The sequence below is a fragment of the Siphateles boraxobius genome, unplaced genomic scaffold, assembly GCF_051911475.1.
Source record: "Siphateles boraxobius isolate OS27281-9 unplaced genomic scaffold, OSU_SipBor_1 47, whole genome shotgun sequence".
Taxonomy (NCBI): domain Eukaryota; kingdom Metazoa; phylum Chordata; class Actinopteri; order Cypriniformes; family Leuciscidae; genus Siphateles; species Siphateles boraxobius.
Window position 1 is genome coordinate 1,251,445 of NW_027509108.1, and position 27,281 is coordinate 1,278,725.

The 27,281-nt window shown below is 38.5% G+C and overlaps 1 protein-coding gene and 1 pseudogene across 2 annotated transcripts in view; both read left to right on the forward strand.

Moving 5' to 3' along the window:
* LOC143710403 (complement C3-like) overlaps positions 1-27,281 on the forward strand; it is a 217,752-nt pseudogene that overhangs the window by 51,381 nt on the left and 139,090 nt on the right. The window lies entirely within an intron of this gene.
* LOC143710460 (complement C3-like) lies at positions 3,343-14,646 on the forward strand. The gene is made up of 5 exons (XM_077201424.1): positions 3,343-3,438; positions 3,610-3,696; positions 6,929-7,012; positions 7,176-7,311; positions 14,131-14,646. The coding sequence occupies exons 2-5, from the start codon at positions 3,663-3,665 to the stop codon at positions 14,270-14,272; spliced, it is 396 nt and encodes a 131-aa protein (XP_077057539.1). The 5' UTR covers positions 3,343-3,438; positions 3,610-3,662; the 3' UTR covers positions 14,273-14,646.

Sequence of the window (27,281 nt, forward strand, 5' to 3'; positions counted from 1 at the left end):
TTCCCGCCACTCATCGGTAACCATGGACATTCATTCATCACAACTGCTCATAATTCAGTTTGTCACCACTGTGTATTTAAGTTCCTCCATCTTCACTATTCGTTTGTCGGTTGTTGTTTGTGTTACACACGCTGTTACATTTGCTACCTTCTAGTTTAATAAAACCTTGTTTATGTTGTATTATCCTGTTGACCAGCTTCAGAATTGTTAACCAGGCAGCTGGTCAGCGTTTCCCAGCGGCTACAGGATAATGGTTTACCAACAAAACCGCTTCAATGTGTTTTTCAGTAAAAACAAAGTACTGGATGATCAAAGGGGAATCAAGGAAGTGATTGAATTTAAATATTTAGATGTCATTGTAGACTCTTAAGTTTAAGTTTAATGCCCATATTAAGAAAATGTCTTAAGGCCCGATCACAACAAGGATGATAACGATAAAGATACAGTTCTAAAAATCATTCTCTATATTAAAGAATTGCAGAGTTCAAACCACAGCGATAACGATAGGCCTATAGAGAAATTATATCGTTGGGATCACTTTCGGAACGATTTTTTTTTCCAGCCGTTGAACTGTAAACACTGACAGCCAATCGGAATCTATTCTAATTTAAAGTCTCGCAGACATTGCGGAGAAGTTAATCGCCGAGGTACAGAAAAAATCCAACACTTCAAGAAAATGGATTCCGAAACAATCGTTTGTTTGTTCTCTCTGAATAAATGGTGAGAAGTATTACCTCAGGTATCCAGTGCTCATTTCGACAACATTGTCTTGCTTCCTTTAAAGTTGCGGTAAAAAACTGTTAGGTGTTGTTTTTTACTCCGTTATATTGACCACGTCAGCTAAATTCACTGTTAAATTATTAGATCGATTATTCTAGCTTCACTCAAACCATAGCATGCTGAGGACATCTGCTGGTTAAAGCCGTGTAAATGCAACAAGAACAGCAAAAACATGTTCAACGATGTTGTACACACTAATGGATCAGAAATAAATGAAATGGCATAATTGTCAAAAGTATAATTTGTTAAGTTTTGATAATTTTATGAAGTTTTCATTTATAAAAACAGTAAAAGTGTATTGCCTTGTAATCTGTCAGTTCATACAAAAATACAGTAGTAATAGGTCGCAGTAAGTGGGAATTGCAGAACTGCTGTGGGTCAATCATCCTTTTCACTGAAAGCTTCACTTCTATGGAACACCATTCCTGTAGATTTAAAGTTGGAATCAGAACTCAGTTTTCTCTACAAAGCTGAATAAATGGCTGAAATCTTTACAGCAATGTAAACATTGAGTAGGGGAAAGCCGGGACAGTTGAAACACTTTTCAGATAAACTTCGGTTTCTAAGATAAGGTTACAGATAGATTTTGTTTTGTTTTGTGATCAACAACTTACATATGTGTTATCTTAGTATCATGTGTTATTCGGTAGAAACATAGAATGATTTAAGTAAAAATTTACTTTGAACGGTAGTTGTGTTTTGTTGCTTTGAAACACACAGGTGGGACGAATGAAACATAAGTTTAAACAGTAACTATTGATCTAATGCTTGTTTTTATGAACAATACCTGACAAGTAAGTTATGTACATATTGTTAAAAACATATTTTTTTATTTTATTTTTTAATTAAAGGTTCATATTGACATTTTTGTTCTGTCGCCCAATATACAATAGGCGATCAGCCTATGCGCATTTTGCGTAATCTTTCTAATAGGCTATTTTGAAGAAGACCGACAAATCAGTTTACAAATAATTTTCTTACATTTCTTCCTTGAGTCATATTGAGTGTTTGATAGTTGAATAGCCTGTTATTATGAAGAAAATTAGGTCAACCAGACGATAAATGAAATTTATTGAAGATTGAACAACTGATGATTATTAAAGAGATAACATGGAACAGTAGGCCTATATGAATCTATGAAAAGTATAGGGTAAATAAACATTTATGAAGTAGCCTAAAGTCTAAATAACAAATATATAATATAATATCTAAATTATTTTTAATAATCTAAAAATTAATGGCCACTGGAGCGTACGTCAACAGCGCCGCCATATTGCAGAGGGTAACTTTCCAAAACCTCTCATTACGGGAATTGAGAAAAATGCCTGCTTCGTGTGCTGCTTGGGGCTGTACAAATCACCACACAATTGAAAACAGGTCTTGGGGATTTTACAAGCAAATTAGAATTTCAAATAATACGTTTAACATAATGGCATAGTTTTGCGTTGCGATTACGTAATGACGTCATAGTGCATTGTCGGATGCCTTATTCCACATATCTTCGAAGTTCGAACCAGCAGGCCATTCTGGGTTGAGCGAGCGACCCTGCGGAATGAGCGAGCGAAATTCGCTCTCCGCTCACATGCTCTGATCGGAACAAAGCCGAACACTGTCTGCTGAACTTGCGCAGAAACATCAAAATAGACATAACCAGCTTTTTAAAATTGTTTTTAAAACTAAACATTTAGACTATTTTGGCACAATTTATGAGCTTATTGGCGATTTTCTTATAATTCTTGACAATTTTTTTTTGAAGAAAAGCACCCATAACGCCGTGCCTGCTAATACACCTTCCGTATTATCATTACAATGGCACATGAAAGCATAAATGTAACTTGTCAGTCAAAAAAAAGTATCGCACGGATGAATTCACTAACTGCACTCAAAAACAGTTTTCCGGCTCAAACTTTAAAACGGCATGACGTAAAGAAGAAATGTTTTCGCGGGTTTGTTCTGAATTGCGTGCTGTACGTGCTGACGAAATTTGACGTAAATGACGTGAGTGCTTTTCAAGGAAATCTCAATGTTTCATCTGTCCCATGTTTCAATCGTCCAGGCTCTCCCCTACTTTAGGCTTATTACGGTTGGTTAAGTGTTTTGTTTTTCTGTATGTAGGATCATTTATATTTTATGTTTATGACTGTGTATAAAGTTACATATGTGCTTAGGTAAGTCAATATGCCATTGTTTGATTGTTTAGGTACGAACATACACACCATATTCTTTTGTATATGTGTATTTGTTTGTTTCCTTATGATAATTTTTTGTTTTGTATTTTGGATGTTTTTATTTTATGTTAAAGAGAGGTAATTTTTTTATGGTGATTTACTCATCTGCCACCATAATGTCTTCAAATGATACTTATTTGTGAGCTTTTCTCAGCAGATATTGTTATATAATATTTCTTGAAATTATGTACATTTTTAATTAATTGACATCCCTGCACTAAATGTGTGTGTGTGTGTGTGTGTGTGTGTGTGTGTGTGTGTGTGTGTGTGTGTGTGTGTGTGTGTGTGTGTGTGTGTGTGTGTGTGTGTGTGTGTGTGTGTGTGTGTGTGTGTGTGTCAGATGCACGCTGTATGAAGTTCTAGCACCCTGAAAGGGCAGATGGCGCTATATACAGACTGTGTAAGGGAGACTTGTGCCTCTGTGCTGAAGGTATTATCACACAAAAATAATAATATAAATTGACCATATCCTGAACTTTTGTAGTATTTGATTTGGTTACCTTCAGTCTACTTGTAATTTTGAACATTCAGTGATGTTTTTTATTCTTGTATGTGAACAAGGAAACAAAAAAAAGCGTTATGTTAATTTCTCTGAACGCAGAAAGCTGCACTTTCCAGAAGAAAAACAAAGTCGACAAAATCGACGATGATCGTATGGATAAAGCCTGTGAAGCTGGCATGGATTATGGTAGGTTAATTCATTTTCATGACTGTTATACTTTTATGTAGAATATTCTACAGAATTGGTTCAAAGTTTGAGTCGGAAACATTTTGAAAAAATTGTCTTTTTCCACAAGCTTTGTATGCATGCAAATTGTATAATATCCGAGGTATACATTTCTAGTAATTGTGCAGTTAATTATCATAGTGTATTTTCAGAAAGTTTTGGAATATGTTTTGGAATAATATCCTCTCCCCAAATTTGTTACTGATAAAACACAATAAAAAAAGGTTAAAATTACAACAACAATTAAAATTAACAATATTTCAAGTGTAATCTTTCTTTGTAAAAAGTATACATTTTATCTTACGTATTTCAAAGGTAAGGATTTATTAGTTTGAATATTGGAACAAACACTATAATAACCTCTTCATTGATAATTCAATATACCTACTTTATTTTTGACAAAACATCCCATACTATATATTTAACATATGAGCAGAAATGGGCGAACAAAAGCTTATTTAATGTGGCAGTAGGCTTTTTTTACAGTAAAAACTTTAAAATCTATCCAAAACTAATCAACGAAATCTTGTCTAAACATTCATATTTAGTCTGTAACATATAGTGTTTATGATATATTAGCATACAAATGTTAATTTGCAGTTTGTTGCTTATACAAATACATTTTATTTCAACATATTTCAGTCTATATTTACTCATCTCAGTAGGCTATAGCAATATAGTTTGGATGTGTTCATGTAAAAATAACATGTTTACTAGCACTTAACTGTCACATTACTGTCACATTAACACTTAATCAGGTATAATGAGCTGAAAAGAAAAAGGCTGACATCTCTCTCTTTTCATACAGATTACATAAACTGAGAATATTGTTTTTTATGTTAATTACTTCATTTTAAAGAGAATTTAAGCTTCATAAAGAAAAATCTCTCGTGCCTGTGTGAAAGTATTCGCTGAGTTATAGTTCATTTTCCGGGGCGTTTCAGAATGGACTTCACTGACAGAGAGAAGGCAAATACCGCCGACCCCAGAGGATTAACTAATTTGGTAGCAATCACATCATTATCTACATAGTGCAGCTGATTGGTTGCTTTTGCATATAAGCCAATAAGCTGTGGCTCAACATTAAAACAAATACCGGTTGTGTTGCTGTTACCAGTCTAGAGCCCGCTTTCAGAAACCCTCCACCTTCACCAGCTCCACTTGTATAGATCTGCTATGAGGGTTAATTCATGTATGTTATACTGTATGTGCAGCAGAATTATGTCTTACATGCTCACAGGAATTTCTGTGAATGTATTTGCAGTAGCAAGTCTCGTAGCAGATCTATTCTGCCAAGACCAAATACATTAACATATCCATTACCATCTCTATTACATTACTAATCTCTCAGAGTGTTGTCATGACAGAATTATAATTAATTACAAATATTTTGATTAGTTTTAGAAGTTATCAATTCTGGGAAATTAATTATCTTCCTTGCCAAGAAAGGACAACTTGTCCCTATTGTATACAGTACTAACAGGGTAATACCATGTAACAAAATGATATTATTTGATACCAGGCAAGATAGGAATTTGAAGACATTAAAGCAGTGATGCATACTTACACTTGGACATTAAACATTTGGAGTTTCACAATGATGAACGAAAGTCTTACGGGTTTGTAATTACATGAGGGTGAGTAAGTAATGACAAAATAAATGACAACGCATACTGTTGCTCACAAACCAGTTAACCAAAAAAGATGTGATGTGTTCACTAGTGCCCATTCCCTCTTGGCTCTCAACGAAGGCGGTCGCATTTTCTCTCCCTCTTCCTCCCCTCACCTCTCCTGCTTTGCTTCTCTCGTCACGTCTACTGTCTTGTACTTTGAGAGACTCTCGCTACACTGCTCTCCAAAACCAAGAAATTATGGATTTGATCAACTGGTCTCTCAACGCAATTGACACCATCTTCTCAACGAGAAGCTTGGGTTCGGGGGAACCTGACTGCCCTGCCGGGACGTTCGTAGCTGGCACACGATGGACGCGTGGGAGAGGTGGCGGGTCGTGTGTCTGGCGGCTCTTTCCGTGGAGGACGTTGAAGATATCTACCTATTCGGCACCATGATAACAGGTCTTCTGCTGATTGGATTAGGTACTGCCCTGGTTTATCGAGGAACTAAGCAGATGGTGACAGCTGTCAAAAGCCCCGCAAGGCTGCCCGTGATGATTGAAGCGGTGGGCAGAGCTGTCAGCACTCGGACTGGGTCTATGAACCACAATATGGATAACATCATGGAGAAGCTCACAGCTTTGCAAAGGCAAATGGATCGTTTCAGAGACCAAAACGGACCAGGAGAATAGCCTGTATAAATTGGATGCGGCTACTCGCCCGAAGACCAAACAATCCCAATCTTATCTGTTTCGGCACCCCCCTACCAGCACTGGCCTTGGCCAAGGCCGCTGCTGGAACAACAACTCTCCCGGAAGAGCACTGCAGTGAGCCGCTCTTGCGTTCCTTCCCCGACTCCTCAGACACCTGGTGATTGTTGACTCTGCCTGGGACATGATCAAGGTTGTCTCCATGGCAACTTGCTGTGTATCGCTATGACAATCCTGCGGACTGAAGCTCCTAGATTATGGTGCCGGCTTAGCGACTCTCTCCAGGCCTACACACACATGAACTTACACATACACAGATATGCACCTAACCCACACCCCATCCCACGCCTTCGCCGCTTCGTACCCCCAGTCTGACAGGCGGGTCTGTGACCAGCGCCATAATGGCTGCAGGACCGGATGTGCTTGCCTGGGCTGGACTACCTCCATCCCCCACTCCCAACCGTGTTGCAATGTCTTGTTCATGTTGTAGAGTGTACTGTTTATGTGCTAATGTTGCTGAGGTGTTTTTTCCTGTTCCCAGACTGTTCTCCTTACAGGAGCATAGTCTGGGGGTCGCCTTTTTTTTCTCCTCACCTATCCTCATGTCATGCTGTATTTTTTTCTCAAGTTGGCGCTGATATAGCAGCCTCGGTAACACCTTATTACCAAAGCAAATTCCTTGTATGTGCACAACACTACTTGGCAATAAAATTGATTCTGATTCTGATTCTGATTCTGATTTCTACTAAGCTCCAACATTGTTTTGTGCACGTATTCCATGTCTCCTGAAGCCAAACGAAAGCTTTCTGAGAGCAACAGAGATCTAATCAGTTATTATGCCAGTAAGAATATAAAATGTATGTTTGACAGTTTATAAAGTCTCAGTGGTGGAGATGGATCTGGCACGGGACTCTGACATCTATCACTTGAAGGTGGAGCAAGTGCTGAAAGAAGGTACGGTTCAATGTCCTCTCCATGCTACTCCACACATCATCAAATGCATATGAAATGTGTCTGATTTTTGTAAAATGCATTTTTTTTTTTCAAATACATATTCAGCAAGAGGCTAATTTGAATTGCAGTGAAAGTGTGTCCTAAACACTGTTCTGTCCTGTAGGCACTGATGAGGATGTTGAGGGTAAAGTCAGACCATTTTTGGGTCGTCCCAGTTGCAGAGAACATTTGGGATTGGTAAAAGGCAAGTCGTACCTCATCATGGGCAAATCCACTGACCTGCCAAGACTTGGAGGAACGTAAGTGTCTCATCTCTCTGTAAATAACAGGATTTGCCTGAGCTTTATGTATGTAAAGTCTGCAGAATGTTGTTCATGGCTCAGTTGTTTTTTGTCAAAATGCATTTAATATAACCTAGAATAGACTTGAACTAAGACTTCAATAAACTTGAATAAATAAAGACATACAATTAACTATTTCCCAGCCAGTTTATTTATTTTATTTATTTATTAAAGTTGTCTGTTCCCCCCAGCATTTTTGATTATTTTCACAAATATTTCATGGCCCCCAGAATATTTTGTTGAATGGATAACATGCAATGTATCAAAAGAAAAAAACATACCCTCTGCCTTCAAACCAAAAGCCAATTTTATTCTAGCTATATGCATTCTTCATCAACACTTGAATGTGTGTAAGTTTAATTAAAAAAAATGCTGAGAAAATCTAATTTTTGTCAGATTAGATTCAGAACAATGATCAAAACACAGATGGAGTAGATCGAGTCCATGAACGCCCCTAATGTTTCACAGTCGTTTTCTCTTTATGGGTCGACAATTCATTCTGTAACATTAGCCAGTTTTGAATTCCCTTTCAAGGGAACTCGAGCTGCGTCAAACGCTGTGGGAACGCCCCTGCGTTGTGCGTCATGAAGCACGTATGGAATCAGCCCAATGGAGAGATGGAACGTCATAGGCGGGTGACGTCATCGACCAGGAAACTATAAAGCACCCCATAAACACAAGCGCAACAGCTTTCTGTGCCTTCAGTCGCGTTATATGTGAATCTGTCCCTGTGTGAATATTGTCTGTCTTTACATACTCTGCACCACACAAACAATTATATATATATATATATATATATATATATATATATATATATATATATATATATATATTAAGAGAGATATGGCGAACGAACAGCAGTTTAGGAAGTGTGTCCCTCCCTGCTCGCGTTATTTTACGAGTGGGGATACACACATTCTTTATGTTGTTTGTTTGGGAGTGCAGCATGCCCAGTCAGCTCTCGAGGGAGCTGATTGTGAGCATTGCGAGGGTCTGCCATTAAGGACGCTCCGCTCCCGCCGGGCGCTCTTCGAGGAGAGCGGTTCGGTGCGCGCTCCCCGCGGTTCGGGTCCCGCTCTTGCCGAGGCAGAGCGACGAAGCGTATCGTGGGGATCGCAGATGGATCTCTCGGCGGGGTTAGAGACGGGCTCTGCCTTATCTCTCCCTTCACCTGTGAGATCCAGTGCCTCAGTCCCGTGTTCGGAAGCACGCGCTGCGGTTTCTTCCGCTCGGGCTGAGGCACCAGTAATAAATGAGGGAGATGTGGAGGATTCGCCACCTTACACTCCCGAAAGTGATGAGCTAGTGGAGGCATTAACAAGAGCTGTAGAAAAACTCAGCATTGTATGGCCAGTGACTAGACAGGAGTCTTTTTCTAAATCAAAATTAGATGAGAGATTTTTGCCGTCACGAGTGCAACCTCCACGTCGGTGCTTGCCGTTTTTTCCCGATCTCCACACTGAGGTGTCGAAATCGTGGAAAAAAACGGTGTCATATAGAGTGTTTAGTCCCCAGACTTCAACATATTCTAATATTGTGGGGGCAAAATCATATGGTTATTTGGCTATGCCTCGCTTGGAAGAGACGCTTGCGAGTTTTCTCTCCCTCGAGGCTGCGTCATCTGTTAAGGCACCGGCATTACCCACCAAGCCTCTTAGAAATATTTCGGTTTTTGTGGGTAAAGCGTATTCGGCGGCGGGTCAGGCTGCGTCATGTCTGCATACTATGTCTATTATGCAGGCATACCAGGCTGACCTGCTGAGGGACATGAGTGAGAGTGAGGAGGTCAGTGCTGACGTGGTTCGCGAACTGCGTCAGGCTGCTGATTTATCCCTGCGCGCATCCAGAGAGTCGGCCAAGCTAGTGGGTCGATCTATGGCAGCTCCGGTGGCCGCAGAAAGACATCTGTGGTTAAATCAGACAAATATAAAAGAAAAAGAAAAAGCTTTCCTTTTAGACACTCCTCTCTCCCCCCTGGGTTTATTTGGCGATGCTGTAAATTCTGTCATCGATAAATTCCAGGAGAAGGAAAAGCAAACAACAGCTTTTAAGAAATTTCTCCCTTTAAAAATTCATGTCCCTGGGGCTGCTGAGCGGGAGCAGCCCCGGCCGTCTGCAAGCTCATTATATAGGGCGCTAAAGCAGAGTGTCGCGTCTCGTGCTCCCCCTGCTGGACAGTGGGCTCAGCCGCGGCACTCTCAGCCGAAATCTCCCAGTAATAGAACTGATCTGAGGACAGTTATATAAGCTAAGAAGGCTTCGGCTAAGAAGAAGTCCTGGCGCCACGGCGCGCAGGACACTGAGGGTGGTCCCCACCGAGGCGGAAAGGTGTTCACCTCTTTCTACGGTGCCCATTCTTCCTCGGTGCCCTCAGGGGCCCGTTCTGCCAACCACGCCCTTCATGCCGGGGCGCAGACGGTCCCAGCGAGCGATTTCCCGAGGGACGCTCGCTCCCTCTGAGGAGGGTTTCAGAGGGGTTAGACCAGTTGTTCCCTGCCGGTGTGCCGTTACAGGGCGCTGCGTTTGCTGCTCAAGTTACACCAGAGGCCAGTCTCGAGAGACTGGAACCCTTAGTAGAATTTCTGGCAGAGTGGAAAAGCCTTCCAAAAATATCTCATTGGGTCCTGCAGACAATAGAAAGGGATTATGCTATCCAATTCAGGTGTCGTCCACCAAGATTCAGAGGGGTTCTGCCTACAGTGGTGGGCCCCGAGCAGGCTCTGGTTATGGAACAAGAGGTGAAAGCACTCCTTCAAAAGGAGGCTATAGAACGGGTTCCTCCTCCCAGTGTGGAGTCAGGCTATTACAGCCGATATTTCATCGTTCCAAAATAGGATGGGGGGTTGCGTCCAATTTTAGACCTGCGCCTATTGAATCGCTCGGTAGGGAAGCCAAAATTCAAGATGCTCTCTATCAAGCAGATCGTGTCACAAATCAGATCCGAGGACTGGTCTGTCACGATAGATCTAAGGGACGCGTACTTCCACATTTCCATCCTTCCACAACACAGGAAGTTCCTGAGAGTCGCCTTCGGGGGCGAGGTGTAGCAGCACAGGGTTCTTCCGTTTGGCCTAGCTTTATCTCCCCGCACTTTCACGAAATGCATGGACGCAGCGCTAGTGCCCCTGAGGCTTCAGGGTGTTCGTGTCCTCAATTACATCAACGATTGGTTGATTTTAGCTCAGACAGAGCAGATGGCGGTTCGACATTGAGATGTCGTTCTCGTTCTTGTCAGGAAGTTGGGGTTGAGGCTGAACGCAAAGAAAAGTGTATTATCTCCTCAGAAGACCACTTTTCTGGGTGTCGTTTGGGTTTCGGTTTCGATGCAGGCGCGACTCGCTCCGACCCGCATCGTTTCGGTTCTCTCAGCTGTGAAACCAGTAAAGCTAGGCCAGCTACTTACTGTAAAACAGTTTTAGAGACTGTCGGGTCTGATGGCAGCAGCGTCCGACGTTATACCTTGCGGCCTGTTGTACATGAGATCGCTACAGTGGTGGCTCAGGACCAAGGGATTCTCCCCGAGGGGAAATCCGCTCCGCACGGTCAAAGTCACGCGGCGCTGCCTTCGTGCTCTGGTCATGTGGAAAGAAACTTGGTTCCTATTCAAAGGGCCTGTGTTGGGGGCTCTTTGTCGTCGCGTAACGTTAACATTGGATGCTTCCCTCACAGGGTGGGGGGCGGTCACGAGTGGTCGTCCAGCCCTAGGGCTGTCGCAGGACCATCATCTATCACGGCTTATAAATTGTCTAGAGATGTTGGCGGTGTTCCTGGCTCTGAAACACTTCCTAGCAGACCTGAGAGGTCATCATGTGTTAGTTCAGTCAGACAACACGTCAGTGGTCTCTTATATAAATCATCAGGGGGGCCTGCGGTTTCGCCGGCTTTACAAGTTGGCCCGTCAGATCCTCCTGTGGTCCCAAGGGAGGTTACTATTTCTGAGAGCAATGTATCTTCCTGGGTATTTGAATGTGGTAGCAGACTCCCTGTCGAGACGGGCCGAGGCCGGGGGATTGGAGACTCCATCCCGAGGTGGTGGAGCTCCTTTGGTTGAGTTTCGGTCGCGCTGAGGTGGACCTATTCGCTTCCAAGGAGACCACGCATTGTCATCTGTGGTTTTCCATCAGCCATCCAGCCCCTCTGGGGTTGGACGCTATGGTGCAGCTGTGGCCGAGGTCACGTCTGTTCGCCTTTCCCCCTATTGCTCTGCTACCTGGAGTTCTGGAGAGGGTTCGCCGGGACGGGGTCAGCCTACTATTAGTAGCCCCGTTCTGGCCGGCCCGAGTATGGTTTGCGGACCTGATTTCTCTCCTGGACGGCTCTCCCTTGGAGCTCCCGGTCAGGAGGGATCTGCTCTCTCAGGCGGGCAGCATGATATTTCACCCCCGCCCAGTATTGTGGGCTTGGCCTCTGAGGGGGCCCAGCTCATGAACTCTGGTCTCTCAACCGAGGTTGTTGAGACCATTCTTCACTCCAGAGCTCCATCCACGAGGAAGCTTTATGCCTTGAAGTGGAAACTCTTCACTTCTTGGTGTGGAGAGCACCTGCAGGACCCAGTTAACTGCCCAGTGGGTGCAGTGCTGGATTTCCTGCAGGAGCGCTTCTCCACAGGGCTATCCCCCTCCACACTAAAGGTGTATGTGGCGGCACTGGCTGCTTACCACGTCCCTTTCAGGGGAGTTTCTCTTGGGAGACACCCGCTTATAACTCGTTTCCTCCGTGGCACACTGAGGCTGAGGCCAGCAGTTCGTACGAGGGTGCCGGCCTGGGATCTGGCCATCGTATTAGAAGGTCTTTCCCTAGCTCCTCTTGAACCTATCGAAGAAGTTCCTGAGAAGTTTCTAACGTTTAAGACTATCTTTCTTCTTGCTATCTCCTCACTAAAGAGAATCGGAGATTTGCAGGCTCTGTCGGTTTTACCCTCGTGCCTGGAATTTTCGCCTGGCATGGTTAAGGCTTTTCTGCATCCTAGACCAGGTTACGTTCCCAAGGTCCCTACTAATGTTGTTAGACCTACAGTTCTGCAGGCCTTTTATCCTCCTCCATTTCTGTCGTCTGACCAGGAGAAACTTAATTTACTCTGCCCTGTTAGGGCGTTAGACGCCTATGTCCACAGAACTGCCCTGTGGAGGAAGTCAGAACAACTATTTGTGTGCTTTGGGCCACCCAAGAAGGGGTGTCCCGCGTCTAAACAGAGAATGAGCAAGTGGGTGGTCGAGGCTATCTCACTTGCCTATGAGTCGGCTGGTCAGTCTTTACCTTTGGCTGTACGAGCCCACTCTACCAGGAGTATGGCGGCTTCTAAAGCCTTACTGTCAGGAGTTTCCCTCAGTGACGTTTGTGATGCGGCTGGATGGTCTTCACCGCATACTTTCATTAGGTTCTACGACTTAGACTTAAGTTCTACCCCTGGGGCACAGGTGCTCTCGTCCTCTGTGCGCTAGTTCTCACATGGCGGTCACTTGGTCCTATGGCGACGTGGGTATTAGCGTTCCCACAGCGTTTGACGCAGCTCGAGTTCCCTTGAAAGGGAACGTCTCGGTTACGTATGTAACCCTAGTTCCCTGATAGGGAACGAGACGCTGCGTCATTCCACCATACTCCCGGCATTCCCGCTAGCGCTTCCTTCAGGCCTATCAGAAGCTGTTGCGCTTGTGTTTATAGGGTGCTTTATAGTTTCCTGGTCGACGACGTCACCCGCCTATGATGTTCCATCTCTCCATTGGGCTGATTCCATACGTGCTTCATGACGCACAACGCAGGGGCGTTCCCACAGCGTTTGACGCAGCGTCTCGTTCCCTATCAGGGAACTAGGGTTACATACGTAACCGAGACGTTTTATGCTGTTTAATGTTTGTGATCACGTTATTTAACAAATGCATTAAAAAAAAAAAACTCATAAAAAACGTGTTTGCTCATAAAAAACGGAATATCTCGTCACTGGCAGGGAAAGAGTTAAAAATGAAATGACTTGAATTCAAAATCTCCTGTGATGAACATGAGTTTAAACCCCACAAACATAATCAAAATAACTTAAAGTAAAAAATTATAGGTGGTATAACGGTCCGGAGATGAACTCTTTCCCCCGCCATTGATGGAATTTTCCGGCAATCCATGTTTTCACAGTTATATGGTACGGGGCGCTATTATGCCTCCGAAAGAGCAGGGAATCTCCTGATAAAAACACAGGCGAAGAAGAAAGAAAAACAAGCAATAGAAGCATTGCTTACACACATGTAAGCTAACGTGATCATAGACATTACATAGCATATATATCAAAACTGCCTAACATTTCCGAATGAAATATTGACCCAGTACGAGCTGTAGGAGACACGAAATACGAGTACGAGCTGTAGGTTGATGGACCAGATCAGATTCAGAACGAGGATCAAAACAGATCGTAAGTCTTTGTCAAAACGTTTTTCACAGCGGTTAGTTCAAAATGTTGCTCTTTTTATTAAATTTACCCACATTCAAGTGTTGATAAAAAGAGAATATATGAAGGTAGAATAAAATGTTTTTTTGTTGTTGTTGTTTAAAAGCAGAGGCTCTATTCTTTATTTTGATATAATCAAGACACCAGAATATATTTTGTATGAATATCTGAACATGCAATATAAGGCTGTTAAAATATTAAATATTGTTAAAATAATTCTCCTTTTTTATCACCTTGGACATCCTTATTGTGCATTGACCCTAACAAAAATGTATACAAAAATGTATAGAGTGTAGTAGCTAACTCAGTTTGTCTGTTTTGACTTCACTTTTCTGTTGTTTTAGTCTGCAGTACATCTTTGGAGAGCACACCTGGGTGGAATACTGGCCGACAAAACAGGAAAGTCAAACTAAAGAATACAAGGATCAGTACATCGGCATCTCTGATCTCCAGGATAGCCTCAGCAGACAAGGATGTGCTACATAATTATATATAAACAACGTTTGTTAGAAATGAAAAATCATCTCTTGTTTACTCTTAATAATATTGTTTGAGCTAAAATACTTTGGGGTTTTTAAATAAATAAAATAAAAAATGGTGACCTAAATTAATTTCAAGTTCAATTTAGAATCTTGACAAACTAATACCTTGCAAGAATATTCTGATAACTTTTTCCATTCTGAATCACAAATCCATCATTATAATTTGTTTTGTGTGATATTTTAAATCTGTATCTCATTTTAATAATCATAAGAAACTTTAAAGGAGAATTTCAGGATATCTGAATAGGCTACAAATTATTCAAAAGGGGGGAAAACAAGACATTTAAATAAAATAAAATGAATGTGTTCAGATGATTATTCCTGATATTTTCTTTCTAACAAGAGTGGATGTGGATGATAAATGAAATGGAAGAGATCTTGAGATAAATTACTCCATTCTAGAACATTCGAAAAGCAAAACCTCAGGAGGCCTCAGAAAAGTGTCACATACCTGGGTTTAACATAAGAGCAGTCATTAACCTGTAAATCTATTGCTGACAGAATATTATCCAAGTGTGCCGGTAAACTAAAATCCCTGTATCGCAGAACAAGGCATCTAGATTCTTCTATCAAGAAATTATTGTATCACTGATTAAATGTCATTTCGATTATGCATGTTCTGCTATACTGTGGATTATCAGTTAAACTTAAAAACAGAGTGCAAGTGATGCAAAATAATTTGTCTTTGTTCTGCAATAGATCTTTGTTATGTGTTAAATGTTCTAACACCAGGGACCATGTTGGAATTAAGTGTTCACACTTTATCATGAGTATAATATGAGTTTGAGTATAATAGCTCTGTGACCTTACCACCTTTAGCCAGCAGCAACTTTAAAAACACATTGTGTATGTTACGTTCCCCTAACCGTCTAGGGGTAGGAAGGAGAGGTAACAAAGGAAAAAAAAAAAAGAAAGGCGAGAACACACTTCAATCCTCTGTCCCAGAGTGAAGATGACACCAGACGATATATATATATCAAAGAAAGGATTTTATTTACAAAAAAAGAAAAGAAAAGACAGAACATGTTTACTAGGGAGCAATGGCTCAGGGGAGAGCAAGGCCTAAAAAAACAAACAGCCCACCAACTAATTTTGGGAGGAGTCCTAACTAACCTAAGAAAGGTTAACTAAAAATAAATAAACAACACAAACTTCCCTCAACTCCCTTGCTATGCAAAAACAGGGACAAAAACACCATTGAAAGAAAAAGGCACTCACCCCTACAGCTTCCCTCACAACAGTAACTAAACAGGTTAACAATAACACAATACCGTCTGCTTAATATTTAGTTGAAACGAGATCAAGATCTCTTAACACATGTCACTGTTAAACTCATTTAGGCACTGCTAACTCCCAACTACAGTCTCTGAATATCAGAAGCAGACAAATTTAACAATATGGAGCAGGGGAGAAGTGTGTGTCTCTCTGCAAACACTGGACTGCACCCTTATAGCCTACTCTCCATCTCAGGCACACTTACAAACGAGTGACAGATGCTGATGATTAGGCCTGAGAGAGAGAAGGAGAGACAAGCAAATAAAAACACAGGGCATTCAACCGCCATTCAAAGGTTCAGGAGAAAATACTCCAAATATAAATAAATAAATGAATGAATGAATTGTAACAACATTCAGTTTTACATTAAATTACCTCAAATTATACATAGGGAATTTTAATAATTAATCATGAATATGATTATTATATTGCATATTACAGTAAAATTATCGAAGTTGAAAATAGATCGATTGTATATATGAATGATCAATCACAACGAATTATAGTTCCTCAATCATATGTCAATGGTCCACTTCCAGATCGATTACATGAGATAACCTTTAATGGAATTAATTTAGCTATCGAACTGTTTGTCCAGCAAACGGCCGTAAGATTAACTTATCAACTTCTCAAAAAAGTTATCCCTTCTTATAAACTCCAAGAAATATAATTTTTTTGGCCGTGAACATTAATTTTCCTTTGTTTATAAAATTAGACAGTAGTTATAATAGTTAAGATATTTTTTATCAAAAAAATGATTTATGACCCTATGATTGACTGGTGGGCGGGGCTGACCTTTGACCTTCCGGGGGTCCTCCCAGAAGCCGCTTTGATCTAGGGATTAACCTTTGCCCTTGTCAGCGAACGATCATCTGGTTGAAAGGAATTTTTGACAGCTAGTTTTGACCTGTTGACCTGGAAATGATCCGTCATTTTGACAGTTGGTTTTGATCCTGGGGTATGATATATCAAGTTGACAGTTAGTTTTGAACTATTGACCAGGATATAATATGTCAAGTTGACAGGTGGTTTTGATGTTAACATAATGAACATAAGCTTTGATGATAATGGTTTATCAGAAGTGACAGAAGGTTTGAGATTTAATGGCTTTGATAGTTTTGATGTTATTGGCTTTGAAAAGCCGAAATTCCCCTCCCACCCACCCACCACCACATTCCAGAGCGCATTGCCGGGGCATTTAAAATCTGACTCGAGTTGAAAAAGCATTGATCTTTAAAATGGTTATAAAATATCTTACTGATCCAAATAAAATGTGCATTTAGTCATTTACAAAATATCTTACACTAACTAAAGTTGCAAAACATTGATCTTTAAAAGTGTATAAAATATATTTTCAAAAACAAAAAAGATCCCAGAGAAAAACATACAGGTGATGAATGGGTCCTTTAAAATAAAAAGCGATTATTTTAGATAAAATAAAATCATCTTACCGTTTCACAGTGATTCTCTCACAGACCTCTGCATTTGACAGCCTCTGAGCTGTGTGTGTGTCTGTGCACAAGGCTGGTATCTGTTGTTTTAGCGAGTCCGTCGATCATAAATTACTGTAGTCCTCTCTCAAAGTCGCTCATCCTCCTATCTTAGTCAAAAGAACCGCGCGCACCTATTTTCCGTGTGTCTGTGTCTGTGTGTATGTATGAGAGGGCAATAAATTACTTTAGCCCTCTGAATCCTGAAAACCTCACTCTAAGTCAGAGGGAGCGTGCACTTATCTGTGTGTGTGTGTGTGTGTGTGTGTGTGTGTGTGTGTGTGTGTGTGTGTGTGTGTGTGTGTGTGTGTGTGTGTGTGTGTGTGTGTGTTGGTGTGTGTGTGTGTGTGTGTGTGTGTGTGTGTGTGTGTGTGTGTGGTGTGTGTGTGTGGTGTGTGTGTGATGTGTGTGTGTTTCATGACACCCTCCACATTCCTGAACGCATCAGTGAGAAAAAGAGTTAATGCCACATATCTTACACTAGAGTTGAAAAGCATGCTGTTCCTTTAAAATGGTTATAAAATGTACATTTATTCATTTACAAATATTTTTCATACTAACTAAAGTTGAAAAAGCATTGATCTTTAAAAGTATATGAAATGGTTATAAAATGTAAATTTAGTCATTTACAAATATCTTACACTAAAGTTGAAAAACATGTAGCCTACATTTACAAATATAATATTTTTAATACTAGCTAAAGTTGAAAAATCATACTGTTCTTTAAAAGAAATGTACATTTAGTCATTCACAAATATCTTACACTAAAGTTGAAACACATTCTGTTCTTTAAAAAGTATAGAAATGATTATAAAAATCTTTTAAAAACAAAAAATAAAATCATCTTACTGTTTCAGAGAATTGGGTTAAAGTTAAAAAGTTGAAAAGTTCCCCAAGTGATTCCCTCTCACACCCTTTGCATTTGACAGTCTGTGATTCAGAGGGGAGGGGTGAGTGTTCAGTGTTCAGAATGTGACATTGTGAATGTTTTTTCTAGTATTTATTTCAAAGTATAATCTTAAAAGTTTAAAAATCATCTTCAATTCATTTCAAAGTATAATCTTAAAAGTTTAAATTACATCTTTTATGATGAAAAGATTGTTTAAATTGTATCTTTAAAGTTTTAATACAGTCGTATCTTTTATTTATCTTTTAGAAGATTATTATAATGATTTTGTTTAATGGTGCTCTAAAGTATAATGTTTATTAATATAGTCATAGCCATAATGATTTTTGTACTGTAACAGCATATTCTACCCCGTACACCTAAACATGACCATCACAGAAAACAGCATTTTTTTACATTTTCCAAAATAAGTAAAATAATCATTCCATTAAATTAAATGATTATAAATATAGAATAATAACAAGTATGTTACTAAATTCAAACAATTTAAACATATAAGCTAAATGAATTTATATAAAAATAAAAAAGTATATATATGTATAAATATAAAATACCTTAGACATTTCATGGTGCTGAAGATGTAGTTCTTTAGTGATAAACTACAGGGTGAAATGAATGCTTGAGCCCCGAGATACAGGACAGATGAGCCTCTGGGGTACACTGTCATAGCATTTGTAAAGTTAGTCTGCTTTCCAGAGTTTTATTCATACTAAATTCATTTAAAAGGATATTAAAAGTTTAAATTAGATCTTTAAAATTAAAAGACTGTTTAAATCAAATCTTTAACGTTTTATTAAAATCGTATCTTCTATTTATCTTCTTAGAAGACTTATGTATGATATAAATGATTTTGCATAAATTTAGGTATTATTTACTAAACAGTTTAAAGCAATTTTAAGATTTTAAAGCAAAAACAGTGCTTTGGCATCTGAGATCTTATACAAATATATTTCAAACAGTATTTTTTGTCCATCCACATGAAACATGTTGTCAAAGTTTGTCACAATGGTTTTGTTATTTTTTGTAGTTGTTTTTAAGAAATCCCAGGACTCTACATTGGTCTTATTTAGATTAAGTTGTATCATTTAGAAAACCACCGTACATTTTCAGAGAGGCGATGTGCCTATGCGATCCATCACGCAGCATATTTAATTTTACTCGTCTTAATTCAAAGCATGATCTTACTTTTTCTACGGTAGCTATGATCTATTGCACGTATAAGGTGTATATAATTTTTTACTTTTCTTGTATCTCCCAAACTATCCTTAATCAGTGTGGAAACACACAGGTTAAAATCTTTACTGAGAATATACTATCGGTTATCTACTCAAAATATATATGTAGAACTTTAAAATGTTAGCATTTGTTGATGCGACAGTTTGTCTGTTGGCTGCATGAACAGCATTTGGGGGAGCTGATGATACTATATCAGGAAACATGCCCTTTGACCTCCTCCATTTTGGAGGCTTTTTTGTTAAAGACCCAACAATTTAGTCCTTAAAGGTACGCTGTGTATTTCTCTCATCTAGCGGTGAAATTGTATTTTGCATTCAAACGAATAGTGCTCTTTAGGGCCTCGCTTTTTCAAAAGCATGTTGCAACTACGGTAGCCATTATGTGCCAAGAAGCAACGACATGTCTTCCAATAGCACTTCATCGAGTTTAACTATACATGTTCTACTGTTACGCTACCTATATAATGAATTAAACAATCAAGCAATGAAAAAAGCGTGTAATTTAGACCATAACATTGACTTACCTGTCGAGAAGAAAGCAGGACTTCAGCGTCCCTTTCAACGTCTTTCTCCTTCATTAGCTCTATCCACCGGGAAAAAGCTAATATTTACCCTCGTTTTGAATTTGCCGTTCACATTTCCTTTTAAATAAAATGTTTATGCTTTTTGGTTACGAGGATTGCATTATGAAGTACCGCGCAGTGCAGCCTTTCAAATTTGCCGGGGTCGTGACATGCGCCTCTCACTGACCTCCTTGGGAGCTTCAGCTGTGTTCAGTCCGCCGGCTCTGAGCGAAAAACGCGTTGAGGTAGGCTAGTGCTTTTTGTCCCTCTCTGCTATTATAGTTTTCAAGATGGCAGAACGACATGGAGGTCTCCATGGACTTACCCGTCCCATGTAAATAAAGATAAGAAATTCTTCGCTTACGAGGATAAGTCAGATCATTGGCAAAGCTAATTTTACACCAATGAGATCATATTTATGAATAAAGACATTTATTTTAGCTAATAAAATACTTTTTTTTAAAACTACTGCACCTTTAATTTCAGATTTGTAAATTACAAAACAGCATTTTTCAACCCAGTGAATCTACACGTGAGAGATCTTCAGAAGTCATAACTTCAGGGGTCAAGGGGTCTCCCGAGAATACTTAATTTCCCTTAAAAACTAAAGATCAAGTTTAAAGACACTAGTTTGCAATGTTCCCCCAAAAATCAAATACTGTATTAACCTTTTCAAAGGATAATCTAACTTTAAATTTAGAATAAAACGTTAAAAACAAAACATATCTTTATACCTGTAGTGTTTGGACGCAAGGCCATTAACTGATCCAGGCATAGCTTTACTAAAAGAAAATAATATGCAGGCATAGCTTTACTAAAAGAAAATAATATGAAAGTCATTATCAAACTTTAATTAAACCCTATTTTATTTATTAATATTATGGTTTCATGCTGATTTAAAGTTTTTGTTTGGTTGTTATTAACCTTTATTTTTTACATCCAGCACAAATTAAAGAGGTGTATGAACTAATGATGTTCCCTGAACCCAAATAATCAGATAATGGAATGTTCACAAGCTACTATTGGATATTCTCCTGCTTAGTATGTGTGTAAATAGTTGTGCTTAAATGTTTGGGTGTATTTTTACACACCAACATATTTTGTCACAGCGTAGCAATATTTATATAAAATATTTTTTTCACACACTTGTAAAGACTATGGCCAACCTTTAAAACATAATCTTTAAACAGGAATCACCCGTGTCCAAAACATCCATGTAAGATTCAAAAGTCAAGTCAAGTCAAGTCATCCTCATTTATAAAGCGCTTTTAACAATGTAGATTGTTTCAAAGCAGCTTTACAGAGATAAACATATAATTTAAGGTAACAGAGATTGGTTTGGTTTTATAGTGGCTCTTGAAAAATGGTTTTTCCAGCTAAAGTTAGTTTTGATTGATTCACTTCCGTCTAAATGATCATTTGTTATTAAATTAGGGGCCGCTAAGACGACACCGTTCTCTCTAAACAGACTTTAAACGTGAACCTGTGATAGACACTGATGGCGTTCACATGCGCATTAAGGATTGATTATATAGTTATGTGCGTTTGAATATATGTGCGCAGGTTTGTAATTCCTTACAAACCATGCCTAAACAAACTACTTGTCTATAATTTTTGATGATGCAGAATTTTATTTTATCTTATCACTTTGGGTAGGTACGCGAACCGAAAAATTCCACAACGCTTTATCCGTAGAGTGGTATAGGGATCAAAAGACCAAATCACTAAGAAAAGAGGAATGAAAAGCATCGTTTATTATAAATACACAAAAGTTTGCAAAATATGGTTTTATTACCATTCAGATAGCAGATGACACTTTCACATTTTGAATGTTAGACTATGTGTTTTAGGTGAAAACTTTTCTTTGAGAGCGGTCAACATTCAGTGTTTATAGGAATAAATGACCATTAATAATTTAAGCGATAGTATTTCTGTTTGAGACCTAAATTGATACTTCGTTTAGAGCAACTTTCCCTCTATCTATGATATGGAATCACACAAAGTATTAACGCAAAAAGTAAGGGCATGCTGTTTCACACTAAAACTATTACAGCAGAATCACAACTGACTATTGCACTGAGATAAGCCTATTCATTAAAGCTCGAGGCTGTTAAACAAAGTCCCTCACTACGTTAAAACCTGCAGATAAAATTGCACAAAAGTAAATTCTAGAAGCTAACTTGCTAAAAAGTAAATACGGCACGAGCCATAGATACACAGTTATGTTGTGTATGTCGTCAGACGACGGTTAAGCTAATGAATTACCGGTAGCTATTTTTACGTGTAAGGTGGGGTGATTAACACTTAATATGTAAGATCAAAATCAACAGAGTATTTTGAGTTTCTTTTGCACTGATAAGAAAAAAAGTGAGACTATCGCGCCGACCTCAGAGGGTTAAACCATCATCTTCCCTTGAGACATTTACATTATATTATTATACCATCCTAGTTTTAAATAGCACTTAAATGTATATTTTACCCCTTTATACGGCTATAGAATAACGTACAAGGATCTCTGAAATATTTTTTGTGTATAACATCTATGTAGATCTATCTATGTTTAAAAAAAAAACAGCAAAACAAAGAATGAAGACATCTTACTATAAGTGACCCTCAACATCTGTGCATACAACAAAACACAGTGCATCCGTGTTGATTTATCAGAAAATTACTTTTGTCGCTTTTTCTGAATAATCTCACCAAGTGCGGGTGCTTGATACCTATTGAACAACCCTGAATTCGGTTACTCAATAAAAACTCAATACATTTGAATGCGCTAAATGTATATAACTGAACTCTAACATCTTAATAGTTGGTAAAAGTTCACTTAAAGTCTGCGCAAAATAAAATACATCCTAGCTACTTTCTAAACGCTTGTTACGGAGCTTAATGCGATCCATCCATACGTTTTGAACTTTTAATGTTTAATCAACATTTTGTTGGAAAACATATGGTGGATTTACTCAAATTTTTATGTCAACAGGTTCTACATAGCTGGGTAATGTCACATTTAATTAACATTGTTTATTTCAGTAAACTTACGTTTATTACATAAGATTAATTCAATGCCATTTAGTTGAATCAGGTTAACATTCTTAATTTAGAAAACTATTAAGTTCAATTATCCTAAAATTAATATCAAACAAAAATTAAAACAAATAATCCAATTGTTTCGTTTATTTAGGGATTGTGTTCAACAACCTTTACAAATATATCTAATAAGATAACCTTTTACAAAATCTTTACTCCGTAAAGACTCTTATTGGTTTTGTTGCATCCAATGCATCCCCAAAGTAGTTGTTTTTATAATGATTAAAACCGCTTTAATTATTATTAGCATGGTCTACACTTTATGGTAAAACACTAACATATCAGAAACTCTTTTAAATATAAACATTAACAAGTCAACGATTTTTTTATCTTGCTGTTAAAACACATAAATAACGTTTTATTTCAAATTGTATGATGGGAAGGGGAAATCCATAGGATCTCTGAAATATTTAATATCTTAAATATTCTCATCTAGTATTTATTCATTACATTATTAATGTGCAAGAATCAAGACTTATAATACCATTTTTAGCTCCGACACGGTCGCAAAGAATGATGAGTTAAGTGGTACAATCTTTTATTTCAACAGTATTTTTCTTTACAAAATTATGAGAGACCGGCATTACATACACATAAAGTAGACAATAACTCCATTTATTTGTGATCCAACCAGAATAGACTCTGCACGCTACCATATCTTGGTCTAGGGTATAGTTGACGAGGCCTTCAACTATTTCGCCAAGATCTGGTTTGGCATTTTTTAACACCAGTGACACACAGAGATCCGTTACAAACGTACACATACCGAGTAGTTCGTCGACTCTGAATTCGCCACTAGATGCACACATCACATCCAGAACTTTTCTGAGGATTACACCGGTCGGCTCTATGGTGTTAAAAAACATGGGCGTCACATCGGTCCATGTCCCCACCAACCCTCTTATGACATCCATTTCTTTTTTGAGATTTGTGACACGTTTGGTATCCCGCTCACAATCGGTTTTCTTATCACACGCAGCATCGATGATCATGTCCATCAAGTAAACCATCTGGTCTCTAAAATGATCTTTAAACATACAGTCTAGCGTAGCTCTTAAACGACACTCTTTCCCCGTGGCGCACTCACACGCCGGATGATACTTCTGTCCCGCATCGCTGGAACTCGACAGGGAGTCATTCTCCGTCAGCTTTTGCGTCGCCATTTCAGTGGTTTCTAGATTTTTGAATAGGAAACTGTTTGATGGTGAAAGATTCTAATAGTTTCCGGAATCTCTTGAGCGAGTCCTTGCAGCACAATTGTCCAGGCCTTGTGCTTTAACGCTCGGAAGCTTGTGTTTTTGGGTCAGAAGCGTGAATCGAAGAAGTGTAGTTTGCGTCAGGCTCAGACAAACAGGAACTTCTGATCAATTCCTTCCACTTTTGATCAATGAGATGTTGTAGTACCCCCGCAGTACGATTTCAAATCTAACGTCGTTGAAGCATCCGTCCGTAGCGTTGAAGCGAGTTTAGCAGCGTTACCGGCATACACAGCGGTTAGGAAATACGGCTTGTGTGCGATAACTGAGGCTGGGCTCTGTGTAGAGTTTATTAACCCATGCGACTGGGGTCCGCCCTCGCCCCTGGAGTGTACGGTGGGGGTCGTCATCAGGACGCCATAAATAACCATGTCCTGCATGTCGTCCGAGAGAATTCAGCCGAAAATTATTTTACGATACTGTACAGTTTATTTTAAAAATATTTTTCATTTAACACCGTTGTATTAGCTTTCTCATTCAAACACAATGCACTGTGTTAAACTGACATGTTGAAAGAACATGTTTCAGTTAAGTAGACCAAAATAATTACTTAAGTAAATGGAGTTAAATCAACACAATACTTTCAAACATTTTACTTTATCCATTTGAGTCGAGATTACACAAATGAGTTGTTTTAAACATACAGTGGCAGTAACGGTTAACAGATAATGACATGGTCCTTTTTTTATACCCTAATCAGGCAACATATCTCAGGAGACACAACTCATAAAATCCAAAATATATCAAATTTTTTAAAAATTATTTTGGATATGTTTTATTTAAGTCCAGATGATATAAAAAATTAAATGAAATTATTTTTGCTTCTTTTAAAAGAGAAGATCTTTTTAAGATAGCTACTAAAAATAAAATAAAAAATAAAATAAAAAAATGTATCTTGATTCTTACAAATTAATGGTTGAATGATCTTCCTGGATTGTTTTACTACATTTTAAAAATACTGGTCAGTTTATGAAAAATATTTTTTCATTTAACACCATTGCGTTTTGGCTTAACTCAATATGTTCATGTTAATTAGACCAAAAACAATATTTGATGCTTGTTCAATTTACTTATGTAAATGAAGTTAATCCACATACAATAAAACACAGTGATTTATCAGAAAATTACCATTGTTTGAAGAAAAACTTTAATCAGCCGATGCTTAATAATTATTGAAGTTATTAAACACCCCGTGAATTCGGTAATGTTTTAATTTCACTCTAGACAATTTAATAAACGCTTCAGGGGAGAATTCTTTGGTAATTGTTAACTTAAAGAATGCACAAAAGAAATTCCATCCTATCTACTTTCTAAATGTATGTTATGGATCTATGGCGAACAATTCACACGTGTTGGATTTTACTTAACGTTTTATGTCAACAGGTACAACCTTAACAAATGTCATATAATAAGAAAACATTTTACAAAATCTTTACTCCGTAAAGACTCTTAATGTTAATGCATTTGCTTTAGTTCACAGAGGATGGTATCATGCAATTGTTCAATTATTGACCAATCATTTGTTAACTAACCTGGAAATTGAATTAAGTGTTGTCTTTAGGAAGCAGTAAAAATTACGTCAACAAAGCTTGATGTGATGTTAATTTGTTTCTCATTTGATGGTAATAAAAAAAATACTTTATATTTGATTATTATAATTGATTATTATAATCATAAGGTTGTTATGATTCGTAGAATGAAAAAACATTCAAATGTATTTAAAGATATCTAAGCTTAAAAACTTGAAGAAATACAAACTTTGCTGCTGTTTATTATGTGCCCAGTTTGGATTCTTCTCACTTGTACAATATACTTGGTTCTCAATACAAAAATTAAAACTCCATCACCAATCAAATATTAAAAAATACATAATGCCAAACAATACAACAGTTGTTACTGCAGTTTCTTCATGAGATATTCTTCATGCTTGAACAAAGCGTTGACCAGGTCCTTGGCAATGCTTTCACAATTCACAAAGTCAAGCAGTTCCCTCATCTTCATCATACAGTCCAGCAGTTCCCTCATCTTCATCCGGCGTGTTGAATTCGCTCGCACATTTTCAACTGATTCATTGTGCAAGTCAAGATCGTCAATGATTGGATCAACGTTCTTCATTTTTCTACTTCATGCAAAGTCAAGCTACAATTCTGAATAATCCAGGAGCAAGATACCAGATAAGATAAATTCATCATGGCTTATTCTACAAAACCTGATTCAATAGTACCAAAAATATTTCAAATTTGTACATGTACTGTAAAAAAAGATTAGTTGACTCAACTTAACTAAGTCAAGTAATCTTGTTGCTTTGACTGAGTTAAGTTGAGTCAACTTATAGTGTCAAGTTTATTGCACTTCAAAACACGAGTTGACTCAACTTCCTGTATCAAGTAATGTGGACTGGAAAACATTAGTTAAGAGAACTAAAAAAAAGATGTTGGTTGATCTTATGTTGTTAAATGGACTGCATTTATATAGTGCCATCCAGCTCGTCGGGAGCAGCTGGGGTTAGGTATCTTGCTCATGGACACCTCGACACTTGGTCAGGTGGATCCGGGGATTGAACAACCAACCTTCTGGTTTGTAGACAACCTACATGAACCACTGAGCCACTGCCGCTCAGATTTTATCAAGTTAGTTTACAGAAATTACTAGATTTCAAAAATGTAAGCAAGCTAATATCTACAAAGAATCTACATGAGAATTGAGAATTGGCCAGTCAAACTTAACACTGACACTCTGGCGGCGCTAGCCAGCTGAATTAACAGCGCTCAAAGTCGACACTCAGAGGCTGTGTTCAAAATCATATTCTATACCCTCATTCACTATTCCCTACATTAGTTCACTAATATAGTCCACTTGACTGAGTGAATAATTCAGTTAATTTTCAGTTAATTAAGTTAATTGAGACCCTGATAAACACCTGCTGTTAACAATCAGAATCACTGAAGGAGATAGGAACAAGAAGAACAGAAAAAAAGACGAAATCAAGATAAAAGACATTAAATCTTAGCAAAAGATCTCAGCAGAGATTGATCTCAGCTCACCATTGTTGAGATTCATACACCAATTAGATGCCTGTGTGTGTCTGGCTGATCAAGAAGTTCAAAATGTTCTGAGTATAACCTTTTTAAAAACAT